Source organism: Podarcis muralis, chromosome 9 (genome assembly GCF_964188315.1).
Source record: "Podarcis muralis chromosome 9, rPodMur119.hap1.1, whole genome shotgun sequence".
Lineage (NCBI taxonomy): Eukaryota > Metazoa > Chordata > Lepidosauria > Squamata > Lacertidae > Podarcis > Podarcis muralis.
Window position 1 is genome coordinate 73,176,680 of NC_135663.1, and position 17,364 is coordinate 73,194,043.

The 17,364-nt window shown below is 43.4% G+C and overlaps 1 protein-coding gene across 8 annotated transcripts in view; it reads right to left on the minus strand.

Annotated features, from left to right (window-relative positions):
- The window catches only part of KCNIP4 (potassium voltage-gated channel interacting protein 4), a 286,864-nt gene that overhangs the window by 3,250 nt on the left and 266,250 nt on the right, over positions 1-17,364 (minus strand). For 7 of the 8 annotated variants that reach the window (XM_028742920.2, XM_028742921.2, XM_028742925.2 and 4 more), the window contains 4 exons: positions 14,024-14,093; positions 6,399-6,469; positions 2,106-2,213; positions 191-295 (listed from right to left, as the gene is read on the minus strand). In XM_028742920.2, coding sequence (XP_028598753.1) covers positions 191-295; positions 2,106-2,213; positions 6,399-6,469; positions 14,024-14,093 — 354 coding nt within the window. The remainder of the gene's footprint in view (positions 1-190; positions 296-2,105; positions 2,214-6,398; positions 6,470-14,023; positions 14,094-17,364) is intronic. The other variant, XM_077934428.1, reaches the window with a different exon arrangement.

Below are 17,364 nucleotides of genomic sequence, written 5' to 3' on the forward strand. Positions count from 1 at the left end.
CCACCCAAATGAAAGACTTGCAAAGTAGGCAAGACAAAAACGGAAATAAAGAAAGAAGGGGATTTGCTTAGTCAAATTAGTATAGGCGACATAGCAAGAGGAGCAGGTTACATAGCCACACTACAAACCATCAATACGATAACTATGACCATTATTTCACCTGGCTCCCCTCCCCCCAAATCGTACCTACCTGGAAAAACGTTTCCACGTGTTGTCTCGGGGCATCTTCTTTGACAACAGGATAAGTGCATTTCCCCATCATATCATATATAGCTTTCATAATATCCAGCATTTCCTGTTGGGGAGGGAACAAAACATTAAAGTGAGCAGGAAAATATGCAGTGGAAAATGCACAATTGGGAAAAGAGTTGCATTTACAAGACAGAAGCCTTGCTAGCATAGAAGTGAAAAACCTTCCCAAAAATAATGGGCAGGTGTTTCATTTGCAATGATGAAAAAGTAGTTGCATGAACTGCTAGAAATCAACATTTCTTAAGTTGCTGGGTGTTGCAGCTATCTCCAGCTGTCTTTTGCAGTGGAAACACATTTTCCTGTAGAAATGCCATCTCTAGATAAATCAGATGTTTCCAGGCCTACAGAAGCATTTTATCTGACCCAGGTAAAGGTAAAGGGACCCCTGACTGTTAGGTCCAGTCGTGGCCGACTCTGGGGTTTCAGCGCTTATCTCGCTTTATTGGCCGAGGGAGCAGGCATACAGCTTCCGGGTCATGTGGCCAGCATGACTAAGCCGCTTCTGGCGAACCAGAGCAGCGCACGGAAACACCGTTTACCTTCCCGCAGGAAATATTTATCTACTTGCACTGCGTGCTTTCCAACTGCTAGGTTGGTAGGAGTAGGGACCGAGCACACTATTTCCCCTAATATTCCACCTGCATCTTTCAAAAGCAATGTAAGAAATGGCCATCAGGTGGAAGCAGAAGACTGAGGTAAACCCCATTGTGCCTCTTATTTCAGGAATCATCATAGCAAACCCCTCCCATTATTGGAGTGCTGAGTGAATTCCATTTAATGTAAGGAGACTCGGTCTTTATACTTAACAGAGATTCAATTTGCATTGAAAAGAAAACACTAAACAAAGTCATGCAGCTGGTGGGGACAAATCTGAATTAAATTTCATTTCAAATGGTTATTTGGCCAAATCAGACACTTGCTCACTCCCTCTTGTAGGTTTGCTGTCCTGCCACCTTTGGCCATACTGAATTTTCTTCTCTCCCTTGTTTGGAGAGAGTTTTCTTTCCGAGTGAGTACTCAAACTCGCAAACATACACACATGCCGACAGAAATGAAATGACGGCACCTTTAGCGCTTGATTTGGCCATTTGCATAACTTAGCCTGGTTGGGCAGGTGACTGGTACACATGGAGAGGTTAGCTTGAGTGCGGAAGCAACCCAAGCAGATGCTTGAAGCAGAAGCATTTGACAGTGTTATCCCGAGATCTCGCACTGGAGCAGAGGTGAGTGAGTCCCAATGTCCTGTATACAAGGGATCCTGATATTCGCCTCTTAGACTGCAGCCACTTGGGATAGCAGGAAGTCCCTAGTCCTGGAATTAATCTACTAAAACCAATAAACAGCAGCCCCGTTACATGCAATTAATGACAAGTGATGAAGATGAATATGATGGATTTTTCGGAGCTAGCCGACCTAACCGGAAGAGTCCACGACCAGAAGGAGGAGGAGTATCGGGAAGAATGGAATAAATTTAATGATTATTTAGTTAAATTTGCTAAGTTAAACTAACTGAAAATAGCTTGCAGATACTTAATGGGCTAAGGATTTTATTTATGTTAAGTGATGAATTAATATGTTTAATTCCATAAGGTGAAGATCTAAGGATGTTAATGCTTAAGTTAAATTTTATAAAAATTGGGATTTGGAAAACCGTTAAAAGGACATGCAATGAAATTCAACCAAAGGGAAGCGAGGAAGTCACTTAACAAAGTTAATAACTGTAATTTTCAATAAGGCTATGATTTATGTTTGTCTTGTGTGTTTGTTTGTTTATAATATTGTGAAAACTAATAAAATTGGGGGGGGGGATGACAAGTGTTTTCAAATTACAGTGAGTGAAATGGTCTCCTCACCTCTTTAGTTATACAGCCGTCCTTATTTATATCATACAGATTAAAAGCCCAGTTGAGTTTTTCTTGCACCGTCCCCCGGAGTAAAATTGAAAGGCCCATAACAAAATCCTGAAAGAAAGCAAGATGGTGGATTAATAAAAGATCTATTTCCATCTGTTTTGCTGTGAGTCCTGCAATGCAGAGGTTTGGACTTGGTGACCCTATACTTCTGTTATCCCTGTGCGCGTGTGTCTGTGCTTGAGATGCAAAATTTGCCATCATAACAATGCTGCTTTTTAAAAAATATCTGCAGAAACGAAAACCAAACAAGGTTGTCCTCAAAACAGAATGGCAGTTTTGCCTCCCTCCTTTGCATGGAAGACCCAAAGCATGAAAACTGACAGTCCAAAGTTAGGGACCAATGGCTAAGTATAGAATAATAGAACTGTAGAGTTGGAAGGGCCCATGAGGGTCATCTAGTCCAACCCCCTGCCATGCTGGTATCTTTCTTCACAACTTGAACTCGTGACCCTGGGATTAAGAGTCTCATGCTCTACTGACTGAGCTATCCCTGTCCCGGCAAGAAAAAGCACAAATAACAAAAGCAACTAAGGCTGAGCATGCAGGACCGGCCTATTGAACATACAGTGAATAACTATTTCATTACAGAGAATTCCTGATAACAACATTATAGAAGTGTAAAAACAGCTGAGAGTCACCCTGGGATTTATTTATACTGGAGGGTGGCCTAAAATAGAACAAACAATAAGTGGTACATCCAATTTTGTATGAGAAAGTAGTCTTCTGCACTTGTGTGTTAGCCTATGGGCAATAAACTCAATTAATTTAGTAATATAGAAGCTTCATCCCAAGAGGAATAAAAGTAATCTGAAAGTTACTGGGAATTTATTTCTGGTTGGCCACTGTGAGAGTAGGATGAAATAGTAGGCAAGCCTTTGGCCTGATGCAACAAGGCTCCCCTTATTTTTTTATGTAAAGCAAAAGCTACATCAAACAGAGCAAGAAAGGTGTAGTTTGTACCGTATTTTTCGCTCTATAGGACACACTTTTCCCCCTCCAAAAATGAAGGGGAAACATGTGTGCGTCCTATGGAGCGAATGCAGGCTCCTTGGCTTCAGCGATAGCAACGCGAAGCCTCCGAAGCATAGAGGGAGAGCTCCCCCCGCGCTCCGGAGGCTTCACGTTGCTTTCGCTGAAGCTGCCTGAAGCCCCCAGAGTGCAGCGAATGCCCGCTGCGCTCCGGGGGCTTCAGGCAGCTATCCGCAAGCCCTCAGAGTGCAGCAGGAGTTCCCGCCGTGCTCTGAAGGCTTGCGGATGGCCGCCTGAATGCCCACTGCGCTCCGTGGGCTTCAGGCAGCTATCCGCAGGCCTTCGGAGCGCAGCAGGAGTTCCCGCCGCGCTCCGAAGGCTTACAGATAGCTGCCTGAAGCCTGGAGAGCGAGAGGGGTCAGTGCACACCAATCACTCTTGTTCTCCAGGCTTCGCTGGAGAGGCGCTGCACAGTTTTTCCTCTGCGCAGCTCCCCTTCAGCGAAGCAGGAGGCGAAATGGAAGGGGCTCCGTTTCTCCTACCGCTTCGCTGAAGGGGCGCTACGCAGAGGGAGATTTCCCCCGCCCCCCGTTCTCCCCCTCCTATGGTCCGGTGCGTCCTATAGAGCAAAAAATACGGTATTTGCTGACCTTGATGTTAATCAATGAGCGATACTCTTGTGGGCTCTGCATATCAGAAAAAACTCAGGAAAATGCAGACTCTTTGCCTGACCTCTAACCCAATCTAGCTAATTCACGGCACATCCTAATTTTATCGGCTTAAAACCCCAAGGGAAGAGGCTCCATGAGGCACTATAATCACCGGCAGCCCCGTTAGCACTCATTGGAATCAAGGATTAGGACTGTCCATCGAACTTACACATAGAGAGAACATTTGCTGAAGCTAAGTGCACGCTGACCTGTGCAAAATGAAAATAACTTTCTTAACATAGCCAGTAACGAAGACCAAGATTGTGAAGGCCTGGTGCGTTCCTACATTTTATAAACATTACAGTGGTACCTCGCAAGACGAATGCCTCACAAGACAAAAAACTCGCAAGACGAAAGGGTTTTTGGTTTTTTGAGTTGCTTCACAAGATGAATTTCCCTATGGGCTTGCTTCGCAAGACAAAAGCATATTGCAAGTTTGTTTCCTTTTTCTTAAAACGGTTAATACAGTTGCGACTTGACTTCGAGGAGCAACTCATAGCACGCGGTGTGGTAGCCTTTTTTGAGGTTTTTGAAGACTTTGGTGATTTTTGACGCTTTTCCAAAACTTTTCCGAAACCGTGCTTCACAAGACGAAAAATTCGCAAGACGAAAAAACTCGCAGAATGAATTGATTTCGTCTTGCGAGGCACCACTGTATAATGCAACAACATCCTAAAGAAATCCAACAAAAAAATTATGGCTTTCTCGTGGCTGTTCTGTTGTGATGTGATAGGAAACAAGAAACCTAAATCTGGTCGTTCTGGTTGGCACACTAATAGGACTGCGTCTGAAAATAGCTCTGTTGGTAAACCTGTTTGCTTTCCTCCCTGCCTATTCAAACTCGTACTCCTTTCAGAAATCTCCCGCTCTTCATGCAACATTGTTCACAAGCACCAAAATACTGTTTGAGCTATAAGGGAGGCGAAAAGATGACCAAAAAAACCTACTCCTTCATATTTTGCTCCAGACAATAGAAAGGAAGGATCAGCAGACAGGCACACAAAAGATTTAAGGGGATCTGTTTTGAAGCGTTGGTGCCACAAGCCTCTCTCTGGGCTCTGCCACTCTGAGATTAGAAAGAAAAGAGGAGCTGTTCCCAAGCTGCAAATGAAGGCATCCGCCATTCTGCTGGTGCGCACCACGAGCTTTCCCAAAGCCATTTTGACATGAGAGTTGACGCACAAGCATCCAGGGACAGGACTGGGAATTGCCTGTGATCAAACAAACCTAGCAATAGGTCCCCTATATTTTCGCCCCTGTCTGTTGAAAAGAATGTGTAAGGAACACTTCGACGGAGGAAAAGAGAATCATGAAAACAAACAGCGTCTCTCTTTTTCAACAGGGTTAACGCATATTTCACTTGTGTCATCTGAGGAAACCAGACGGGGATTATTTATTCACCCCTAGCAACATAGCAGATTTATATCTGAGCCTAAGAACATTTACTTAGAGATGTACATGCCACTGATGTCAAAACAGCTTACATGTAAGGGACTGAGCTTTTGGGTCACAACCTTAAAGGCTTTATCCTGCATATTGCTAGCAAATACTTTAGAATTCCAAGCCTGGTCACTTCTGGCAGACACTACCCCTATTTTAAAAGAAAAACACTCGTCCTCGTGGCAAAAAAAATCACTACTAACCTTATTTTAATCTTACATTTAGAATAACATATAGAAACAAGGAATGTATTGGAAGATGAAGGAAGTTGAAGATGAAGAACTGAGCCTGGCAAATTAAAAGATCTCCCTTTTTCACTTCCTTTTCCTTCTTTCTCTAGTTTGATAGCAGAACTCATTTTAACCTTTTCATAATGATATCAATATTATTATGAATCATCAATATCAATATCAATTCGTCAGGGGAATGAAAGTACAGTGGTACCTCTGGTTACGTAATTAATTCGTTCTGGAGGTCTGTTCTTAACCTGAAACTGTTCTTAACCTGAAGCACCACTTTAGCTAATGGGACCTCCTGCTGCCACTGCGCCTCCGGAGCAGGATTTCTGTTCTCATCCTGAAGCAAAGTTCTTAACCCAAGGTAATATTTCTGGGTTAGCAGAGTCTAACCTGAAGCGTATGTAACCTGAAGCGTATGTAACCTGAGGTACCACTTTAGGAGGGCTAGATAAATGAGAATTTGTCAAAAGTAACATTTGATTGGCTTTTACTATGCTATTAAAGCATCGGTTAATCTTTGCATATTTAGTAAAATATTGATACAAATGTGAGCTTTTACAGTAATTTCTGTTTCTTTCTTGGAGTAAGTCCTACTAAATCCAGATTGCAAGTATAGATACAACACACTACATTTAAGACCTTTCTGATCATTTGCGTATCTATCTTTTTTATACGTTTCAGCTTCTTTGTTGTAAATGAAACTTTGAAAAGTCATGATACTTCAGAAAACTGAAGTACAGCCCTGTTGAACTCCATGGGAGAGTTCTGAAAAATATGCTTAATCCTCTCACTGGAATCAAAGGCACTTTAAACTTTGACTGGATCAGATCCTACCAGAGAAACCAGGTGGCAAGAACAGAAATAAACAGCCTTACCTCAAAACTCACACTTCCGTTGTGATCTGTGTCAAATGCGTTGAACAGAAAATGTGCGTATGTTGTGGAATCTGCAATGTAAACAAGGTTGTTCCTTATTAATTGCATTAATAAAGAAACTCAATTCAGCAGCCTTATAAAGAAGAACATTTCTCCCCCAACCAGTGGAATTCAGCGCCAGGCTTTAATACTTTAATTTACTGGGAACATTTAGGGAACTAGTCCATTTACCATACACCACAACCCCCAACTAATTATTATTTTCCTCTGTTATGAGAATTATAAGGTCTAAGATATAAAATGTCCATGGATGTACTAGGCAAACACATACATTGTTCTATAAACCACATGTCTGAAACAGTACAGGAAAACAGTCCTGTAACCATTTTGACTCTCCCAAATTGACCTTAAATGTTTCTCTGCAAGGAGGAAGGAAATGGAAAAACCTCCCCATTGTCTCTTTGCTCACAAATCCTGTCTTAAGGGTATATATTTGTATATGAAAAGGGACGCGGGTGGCTGGGGGTTAAACCACAGAGCCTAGGACTTGCCGATCAGAAGGTCGGCGGTTCGAATCCCTGCGATGGGGTGAGCTCCTGTTGCTCGGTCCCTGCTCCTGCCAACCTAGCAGTTCAAAAGCATGTCAAAGTGCAAGTAGATAAATAGGTACCGCTCCGGTGGGAAGGTAAACGGCGTTTCCGTGCACTGCTCTGGTTCACCAGAAGCGGCTTAGTCATGCTGGCCACATGACCCGGAAGCTGTACGCCGACTCCCTCGGCCAATAAAGCGAGATGAGCGCCGCAACCCAGAGTCAGCCACGACTGGACCTAATGGTCAGGGGTCCCTTTACCTTTACCTTTAGGGTGCGCCTGTGACCTGGATTCAGGAACTGAGTATTTACCACCACAAAAGAATGGCCAGGATGCCCAGGTAAAAGCAGTCAGTGACCATTATCAGGTATTCTGGCAGACAGTTTTCTGCTGTAGATCGCCCCTTCTGTGATGTCTGTATGATGTTTTGGGGTGGTGGTCTGGAGCTACAGGCTGGGCAATTTCAAAAGTCTATATAAGGGCTTGCACACCATTGTTTGGGGTTCCTCTCCTCCCTCCCTGTGTGGGGTGAGTGGGGGACCCTGTTGCAACAGTTTAATAAAGATCAGGCTTACTAGCTGCTTTGCTTCTCAATATGCTCTGGTTGGCCTGTTATTTTCTCCTACTGATAGAGAACCTACATAAGGACTTTATACGAGCCCTTGGATACCTCATAAGGGAAAAGAAGCAGTTTTTCTTATAACACCTCTTTCAATAAATGTTAGTCAGAAGTCCTCAGAAAAACAGACCAAGTGGCATGAGCTGTGCTTTGGCTATTATCCAGATACTATCCAGAAATTGTTTATGGATCTGTATTTCTATTTCCACAGAAAATACCCTAGAGATGCACAGATCAAGTCCAAGCACTGGAAGATATGCAAAGATTCATGCATGCATTTAAGCACATGTGAATCTCTAGACTGGTGTTTGTGTCTATTGCTGCGGAGCTAATTTAAGTATCTCAAATTCTGCATTCTCAGAATTCTCAGAATATTTCATAATTCAGTTTGAAAAGGAAGAGGGTAATATTCAGCAATGTCCACCAAAGCCTTGCTTTTTGTTATGTTCAGGTGTGTATTCTAAGAACATCTGTTGATAACTTCCTTTTCTGTAACACATAGTAGCTATAGATAGCAATATTATCACATACTTATTCACATTTCTTTAAAGACTCATCACTTTTTTTATAACAGCTGTCAAAAAAAATCACTTGTGATTTTGATCACCATCATCATAATTAATGGATGCAGTCCTACCAAAGTGTATCTTTTTATAGGGTGGAAGAAATGCTATAAATAAGTCAGAAACTGAATTGTTATAACAAAAGGGAAAAAAGGACTACAGAAAATCACAAACTTTTTTTTTTGCTCTCCACCGCCACCTGGTGTTGCATGTTTATAACAAACTCAAAACACTGTTTTTTTCACTAATGTAGCTGAGTCCACAGTTAACATTCCCAATGAAATCAATTGATGCTGTCTAACAACAATATTAATAATACTGCACTATGCTGTAAGAGTTTAAAATATTCAGAAATGCACTATATAGAAGATATTATTGATTATGTTATGGAAAATATGCTATGACAGGAAAAAGAATTTCAGAGGAGGAGAAAGGTTCACAAAGGCCCAAAGGTCCCACATCGATAAACATTCAGAATTAAACTGAAACCTATCAATCAACAGTATATTTGAACACCACTGTTTTTAAACCTCATAAAAAACTACCGTATGCTGGTGTTATCAGCAACCTTTTTGTTTCGTTTTCGTTTAAAGTTAGTTGATTATCATTTTTATAGGATAGTTGTTAGCTGCCTAGAATTTTTGAATGGAAATAATGTATTTCCAAGGAAACCAATCTTATTTGAATAAAAGGATTTCAATCTTTATTTAGCATGCATATCTAGACTAGTACAGAGGCCCATTTCATTTTCTGAAGACATCTGAAGGCAGCCCTGTTTAGGGAAGTCTTTAACCTTTGAAATTTTATTCTGTTTTTAATCTTCTGTTGTGAGCTGCCCAGAATGGCTGGGGAAACCCAGCCAGATGTGCGGGGTAGAAATAAATAAATCAGTTGTTGTTGTTTCTACAATAGCTGGTGTACAGTATATAACATAGCACCATGAGGAATTTTGCTACAGCAAATCATTGCCTCTTCTTCCTTCCTTCCTAATAGAAGCATCTAAGGAAGGGAGTAAAAACAAACTGTAGCAGTCAAACCCCCCAATTCCATGTTCTGCCTGTCTTGTGCTGGCCAGAATGGAAGGTGTGCAGGGTTGGCTGAAATGAAAAGAAATATACCAGAACCAGGCCTGGCATAATCCCCACCCCATGCCCCGCCCTGGTGGTGTTTGTTGAGAATGGGAGGACTGTGGGTGCCATGGGCTCAAACTTTCCTCCAATCCATCTGTGTCCCTTTTGCCATTTCCAACGGCAAAGCGAGAACAGTGGAAGGCAAATGGCGGAGGTCCTTTTCAACATGGCTGGGAGGGACCAGGGAGAGGGAATTTGCAAAATCCTACAGGACCCGGAATAATATCCTCCTGGGAGCCATAGGATTGCTGTCCTTTAATGGTGATCCTGATTTGTAGGATCCTGAATTAATTAGAATTTTATTCCCTATATAATTAACCAGTTTGAAGACTTTTCTTTCTTCATTTCTTGCATTTTCCTCTTTATTGGTATGTGGCAATTTAAAAAATAAATAGGAAAACAAGCAATGCGTGCTTTCGTCGTGTCATTTGTCAGATCGCAGCCACTGAGCAGAATCAAAGGTTTTAAACCACACTCTGCAAAAATCAATAAAGAAGAGTACCAGATTTACAGAACTTTACCGTTAAGACATTTCAGTTAATTCCAGTGGTTTCACAGCCTTCATTCAATAAAATATCCTAGGCAGTGAAGACAATTGTGATTAAACATAAGCCAAAGGTTGTAGTCCTTAAGCTTTTAATTAGAGCTACTTAATGTGATTTCTTTCCCACTAAGCCTGGAATATAAATCAGGACAGAGAGGGGGAGTGTTTCAGGTTTTTCTTTTAAAACAATTAAATAAGTTTCTGGTTTTGTACCTAGAAATGGTAACTATGATGATATATTAGCATTCTGACAGGTGGCAGCAGGAAGCAATAGAGAGTGCTAACATCTTAAGAGACTCAGACCATGCAATATCTGGGGTCCAATAGCTTCATTCTCAGTGCAACATTGGCACATTCACAGCAACTATACATCAGGTCTAATCAGACGTTGGAGGGTAGACTTATTACTTTGGTGGCTGAGAAGGTGGGGCAGGAGTGGTACTTTAAATGTTCACCTTGGTTCAGGTGGTGGGGTGGAATGGTTAAAGTGGTTAAAGCCTATAAGAAAACAAATTAAATTGGAAAGGGACCAATTTATTGGAAAGCAATAGCATCACGGTCTTACTCAACTGACCTTAGCAGAATGGAAAACCTACACCAGAAACCAACAAGCCTGTTTTAACCAGGTTTCTTATTTTTATTTTTGTAATGTCCGTTTTTGAACGCACACACACACACACACACACTGCTGTGGGTGTTTTGAACAATGGGAGGCACCTACTTTTTAACATCCAGATAAAATATCCGGAACTGTTGTTGTTGACAATTAAAGCTGACTTCCATTAGCTCCACAAAATTCTGTCCGTCTTGCTAGGAAGCTGTCTTATACCAAGTTAGGCCATTGGCTCGTCTAGCTGAGTAGTGCTGACATGAACTGGGATTATTTATTATTGCTATTATTTATTGCATTTATATCCTACTTGTTTTCCTTCTAAGGAAATTGAGGTGGCACACATGGTCATCCCCCCCATTTAACCCCCACAACAACCCTGTAAGGTGGCTTAGGCTGAGAGGTAGTGAATGGCCCAAGGTCACCCAGTGAGCTTCATGTCAAGTGGGGATTTGAACCCTGATCTCCCAGGGTCATGTCCGACAGACACTCTAACCACTGCACCACGCTGGCCCTCCATGAGATTCTTCTCTGGGATTTCAGACAGGGGACATTCCCAGAGACCCTTGGAGATGCTCAGCGGTGGGCAAAAGATTCCTGCATTGCAGAGGGTTGGACTAGATGTCCATTGTGGTTCCTTCCAACTCTTAAGATTCCATGAACACTGGGACACACGAGACACAAATCCGCCTGCATCCAAAGCAGATGTTGGACCACCAAGCTGTGGTTCTCCCCCTTGTGCCTTTTTTTCCCGACATGAGAAAGTGAATGGATGGCATCTTCAAGTGGAAAGATCTGGTGAAGAACGGCTTAAGAGCACGAGATTGTGGACAACTCCTATTCAATTCAACGGGACTTGCCCAAGAGAAATCCCCACTGGATTGCTCTTAAAGAACGACGAGTAAAAACACAATTATACCCTGGCCATGTAGCTGATTGTTATGTACTGAAGTTCTCACCCTGGGCCAGCAGGGGGATACTGTAGATAGTTATGCAAATAAGGGATCGAAAGTGACGTTCAGCGATTGGATAGTTTTAGAAAATTGTTACAGTTACGTTGTACTGGAGCTCTATATAAGCAGGCTGACTGAACCCTTCAGTTCTGTTCCGGCCTGTGAATAAACAAGAGCTGTTTGAAGAATCGCTGTGTCGTCTGATATGTTCACCCACAACTTAACACTGTAAAATGTACAAAGGGGGGAAACGTTGAAGACAGAGAAGCCGTAATAAATGCTAGAAGAAAAAGTTGAGTAACGAGAGGGGAAAGAATACTAAGTGGGTGATTGCATATGACCCACACTATACTCAAATGTATAAGATCTGGAAATTACCAGTGACAAATGCTCAGTTTTGTTGAGAGAAAGAAAGCAGCAGGCCTAGCAAAACAAAGGAAAACCCATAGAGAAAATTGGGGAATCACAAATCCACACCAGCTTTAGGCTTTGACTCACTGTTCAACTGCCGCCTACATTTCCTTCTGCACTCACAAATGTAAGATACTGTAGGAGGGGAATAATCGTGAACATACAGGCACATATAGAGCTTATAAAGAATTATCTACTGTGTTCCAAGTTCTCATGAACTCGCAGCAATTTCGCAGGAGGGTGGGCCCTCTTAAATCTCCAACTTTTATTTTCACAATTAAAGACTCTTTATCAGTTAGAACACTTGGAACAGGCAAGCTTAAACTCTTCAATGAGAACATAGGGCTTTATTTTAGATTTTGGAGATTAGGGGGACAAAGAGTTTTCAGTAGAGGGAGCACGGCAAGGTTCTAAGGCCAACTCTTCAATGGATTCAAATTAAATCGCAAGAACAGCAAAGGAAAAAACCCCTATGCAAATGTTAAGAGTACTTGTAGCTAATTTCTTTTTCTATGCTTCATTATGTGTGTAGCAATGCAATTAAGATATTCACAAGCAAACATATGACAGACTCCAGATGGCCCTGATGGCTACCCACCTCAGTCATTTAACAGAGAACCAAAGTCTTCAAGGAGACATGGAGGAATGCTAATGGGCCTTTCTTAAAGACACTTCAGGGCTAAATAATATTTTGACTTTTTGGATATTGTTTGAATAAAAAAATGGAGCCTTGTAGAATGAATACAGTCATACCTTGGATCCTGAATGCCTTGCGAGTCAAACGTTTTGGCTCCCGAACGCCGCAAACCCAGAAGTGAGTGTTCTGGTTTGCGAACATTCTCTGGATGTCCGACGGGGCTTCAGTGGCTTCCGATGGGCTGCAGGAGCAGCCAATCAGAAGCCGTGCTTTGGTTTCCAAACATTTTGGAAGTCGAACGGACTTCCGGAACAGATTCCGTTAGACTTCTGAGGAACGACTGTATTCCAAAGTTGTAGCTAAAAAGCCCCTCTGATAAAGTGTTTTTCGCTTGAGTGGACACAGAGTGCTCTGCAGATCTGCCTGCTTACTTGCTTTAATATTAAGATGCTGGGAATTTAACAGAGAAGAGAAATGAATGAATAATGGATATCTGCATATCTTGTTGACTTTTAATCCAGCCTTACTTTTAACTTTTTTTATCCAATCTACTTTATTACTATCTAAGAAACCATATCTTTATAATATTTGTCCCTTGTCTCAGTCATGGATGGGGAACTGGATCTGGGTGGTGGGCCAAGTCTTGATCTCCCCCACCCTGTGGTAATCACATGGTTAAAGGTAAAGGACGCCTGGACGGTTAAGTCCAGTCAAAGGCGACTATGGGGTTGTGGCGCTCATCTCGCTTTCAGGCTGAGGGAGCCGGTGTTTGTCCACAGACAGCTTTCCAGGTCATGTGGTCAGTAGGACTAAACCGCTTCTGGCACAACGGAACACTGTGACGGAAACCAGAGCGCATGGAAACACCGTTTACCTTCTACTTGCACTGGCATGCTTTCGAACTGCTAGGTTGGCAGGAGCTGGGGCAGAGCAATGGGAACTCACCCCATTGTGGAGATTCAAACCGCCAACCTTCTGATCAGCAAGCCCAAGAGGCTCAGTGGTTTAGACAACACCATGACATCAGGTGGGCTTTTTTGCCCTGTGCTTGCAGAGCCCATTTCAAAGAGCTCCACAAGATAGAAAGGGGCTTAGCAAGACCTGACAATGAGCCCCTTTGAAGTGCTTTGCACGGGGGCTTTTCAAGCACTGCCAATCAGATGATTTAAGCAGAACTCCCTCCTGCTGAGTTTCCCCAAAGCTCAGTACTGACTTTTGCAAGACCCTACCCCCTTGGGCTCCTTTGGGGCTTCAAGGCTTTGTTAGTAAACAGGGCGACAGGGAATATATGAATTCAACTATTGCTTTTGTTACTTGTCCAGAGCCTTTGGGATGGAGCGAGCTGTACATCTAAGCAAACAAATTGCAGATGGTGTGCTTTTATAAATAGATATTGCTAGTAGGTATTTCCACTCTTTAATTAAAACCCTGAAGTACTTCTGTCCACCCATTAAGTAGTATAAAAGGCTTAATTAACTAGAACAACAACCTGTTTAGGCCAAATTTCAAAGCAATTATGGCAATTGGTTGTGCATGCAAACAAGACTAATTATGCGCAGAGTACTCACCTCCCTGTGGGAAGAACTGAGAGTAAATCTCTTTGAAGGTCTCTTCATTAACAATCCCACTGGGACATTCCTAAGGAAAGTGGCAAGGAATGCATATAAATAACATGCCCATGTACAAATTGTACAAGAGACTGCAAACAGCGAGGATTTTACCACTACCAAACAGAGATTTCGAAAACTACTTTACAAAAGTTCTTTTCTGCTAAAGGGGCCAAAGCCTGTCCAAACTCTATTTCTCCAGAAGCAGGGAAGTTCACATACGAGCTCCTCCATCTCCTAGCAGGGATATTCACTGCAAGGAGAAATGTGAGTAGCATTGTTAGATTCCTGGCACATTCTACGCTGTTTGCATTAAAAGAAGTTGAGCTGATATCTGCAGTGATCAGTGTGATCTTGATATCCTGATTCAAAGAGGAACTAGAAAGATAATTTGCTGAGCAAAGTGAGGCTATTGGAGGAACTGGCATCGGTCAGGGGGACACCATGATGTTTCAACCCCACCTTGATCTCTGCGCCCATTTACAAAAGATGTACAGTGCACCAAACTATAATGCAGTAGTAGCTTGGTTCTCGAACTTAATCCGTTCCGGAAGTCCGTTCCAAAACCAAAACATTCCAAAACCAAGGTGCGCTTTCCCACAGGAAGTAATGCAAAACGGATTACAGTAATCCGTTCCAGGCTGTTGAAAAACGACCCCTAAAATGCTTCTCCCCACCACCCCAATCAGCATGATCTCTCTAAAAACGGAAGCGCAACACTAAAAACGGAAGCTCAGGACACGTTCGATATCCAAAAAATAATTCAAGAACCGGAACGCTCACTTCCGGGTTTGCGACATTCGGGTTCTAAGATGTTTGTGAACTGGGCTGTTTGAGAACCAAGGTACCACTGTATCTGCTTTTATAACTGAGATTTTAGAACAAAGGTTGTCGAGCATATTTAGGATGCAATTCTACATATCAAGTTTGTAGTGAGGCTTGAGGCTTTCACACACACACACACACACACACACACACACACACACATACACACACACCTGTATTCAAGAAGACCAAAAATATGTAGAACATGCCTTCTTTGTGATCAGGTCAGGTGCGTGAGAGTGTTGTGAGACCTGGCTCTGTTTTTGAGGGCCGAGTAGGGTTGGTGGCCAAGAAGAGAAACTAAAGGTGATACCAAGGTTCTCAGGAAATGGGTTGTGGAAATCATTTTCTTGGTAAACAAACTACTGCTTTGACTGGCTGAAAGATGAAAGGCGCAAGTGTTTTCTAGATTAGGCTGCTAGAGAGAAAGCGAAGAAGGAGAGCTGTTTCTGTTTGTTTAGCTATGGCTGTCAAAAGCAGAAGGGAAGCCCAGACACACACTCAAGATATGACTTCATCAGACATAATGAAAATAGCGTCCAATGTGCCTTAAAAGAGAAATAACTTCCCAACTGAAGCTACTGAGAAACAAGCTGTACCTGAACAATGGGGGGGGGGGGGGAGAGGCAGCTTAGATACACATTCCTATATATCAAAACCCTACGTACTCCTTGGTCCTAAATGGGTAAACTGTGCCCCTGAAGGACCAGGTGTGCAGCCTGGGAGTCATTTTGGACTCTCAGCTGTCCATGGAGGCTCAGGTCAATTCTGTATCCAGGGCAGCTGTTTACCAGCTCCATCTGGTACGCAGGCTGATACCCTACCTGCCCGCGGACTGTCTCGCCAGAGTGGTGCATGCTCTAGTTATCTCCCGCTTGGACTACTGCAATGCTGCTTTTGAAGGTGACTCAGAAACTACAACTCATCCAGAATGCAGCAGCTAGGCAGGTGATTGGGAGTGGCTGCTGGGACCACACAACACTGGTCCTAAAGGATCTGCCCTAGCCTCGAGTGCATTTCTGAGCGCGATTCAAAGTGTTGGTGCTGACCTTTAAAGCCCTAAATGGCCTTGGCCCAGTATACCTGAAGGAGCGTCTCCATCCCCATCGTTCACCTGAGTTCCAACTCTGAGGGCCTTCTGGCGGTTCCCTCTCTGCGAGAAGCGAAGCTACAGGGAACCAGGCAGAGGGCCTTCTCAGCAGTGGGACCTGCCCTGTGGAACGCCCTCCCATCAGATGTCAAGGAGATAAAGAATTGCATAACTTTTAGAGGACATCTGAAGGCAGCCCTGTTCAGGGTAGTTTTTTATGGCTGGTGCTTTTAATATTTTGTTGGGAGCCTCCCAGAGTGGCTGGGGCAACCCAGTCAGATGCGTGGCATATAAATAAAACAATAAAACTTATTGTTATTGTTATTATAAAATGAAATCCTCCATCAGGTGTGTTCAAATTTGAACTCCTCAGACAGCGCTGGACTCTCTAGAGAAAGTTATGACTTCAGGCATGAGAGTTCAAGTACAAGAGCATTTCACCATGCAGGGCTTTCAAAATATTCTCTTTAGTTACATACTCTGCCATTTATAAAGTACCCATACGTCATTATTACATGCTATTTCACCAGCTAGTAATAGAAGGGGTATAAGGAATGTTCGTTACCAAAGTTTGGACCAAGAAGCTGCAGGAAAGCCCTCACAAAATGGCTGGCTTAGGGGTTCATGCTTCTAACTTCCTTTCTGTCATGAACAGGAAAAGCTGCCGTTTTAAAAATTCCACACACAAAATGCTACTATTTACAGTGGTACCTCGCAAGACGAATGCCTCGCAAGACGGAAAACTCGCAAGACGAAAGGGTTTTTGGTTTTTTGAGTTGCTTCGCAAGACGATTTTCCCTATGGGCTTGCTTCGCAAGACAGAAACGTCTTGCAAGTTTGTTTCCTTTTTCTTAAAACCTTTAATACAGTTGCGACTTGACTTCGAGGAGCAACTCATAGCACGCGGTGTGTGTCTCCGTAGGGGCAAGAATGTGTGAAGGCGGGTTCAGAGGGAGAGGGAGCTTTGTTTCGGCGAAAAATAGCAAGGCGCGCACACTTCCATCCCCACAACTCCCAGTTAGGGAGGCCAGGCTCCGGGGCTCTTCGGATGGGGCTCCTTCCTTCTCCCCCCCAGCGCCCCGGCGGTGACAAGAGCACCTGCCCAAGCCCTCCGGCGCTCGCCCTGCGAGGGGCGCCCCTACCTGCATCTCTGCGCTTTCCAACCCCGTGACGTCGATGGCTGCGGCAAGTTTGCCTCTCAGTGTGTGTGTGCGAGTGTGTGTTCTCCTCGCCCCGCTCGAATTAGTCCCGGCGCAGCGCAGGCAGCAGGTGAGTCGCCCTTTGGCAGCGCGGAAGGCAAGGTCAGCTCGGGAGCCACCGGGGACGCGCCCCTGCACTCCTCTCCAACGGGCTGGATGCGCCCCTCTCCACTCGCGCGCTTCTGGCT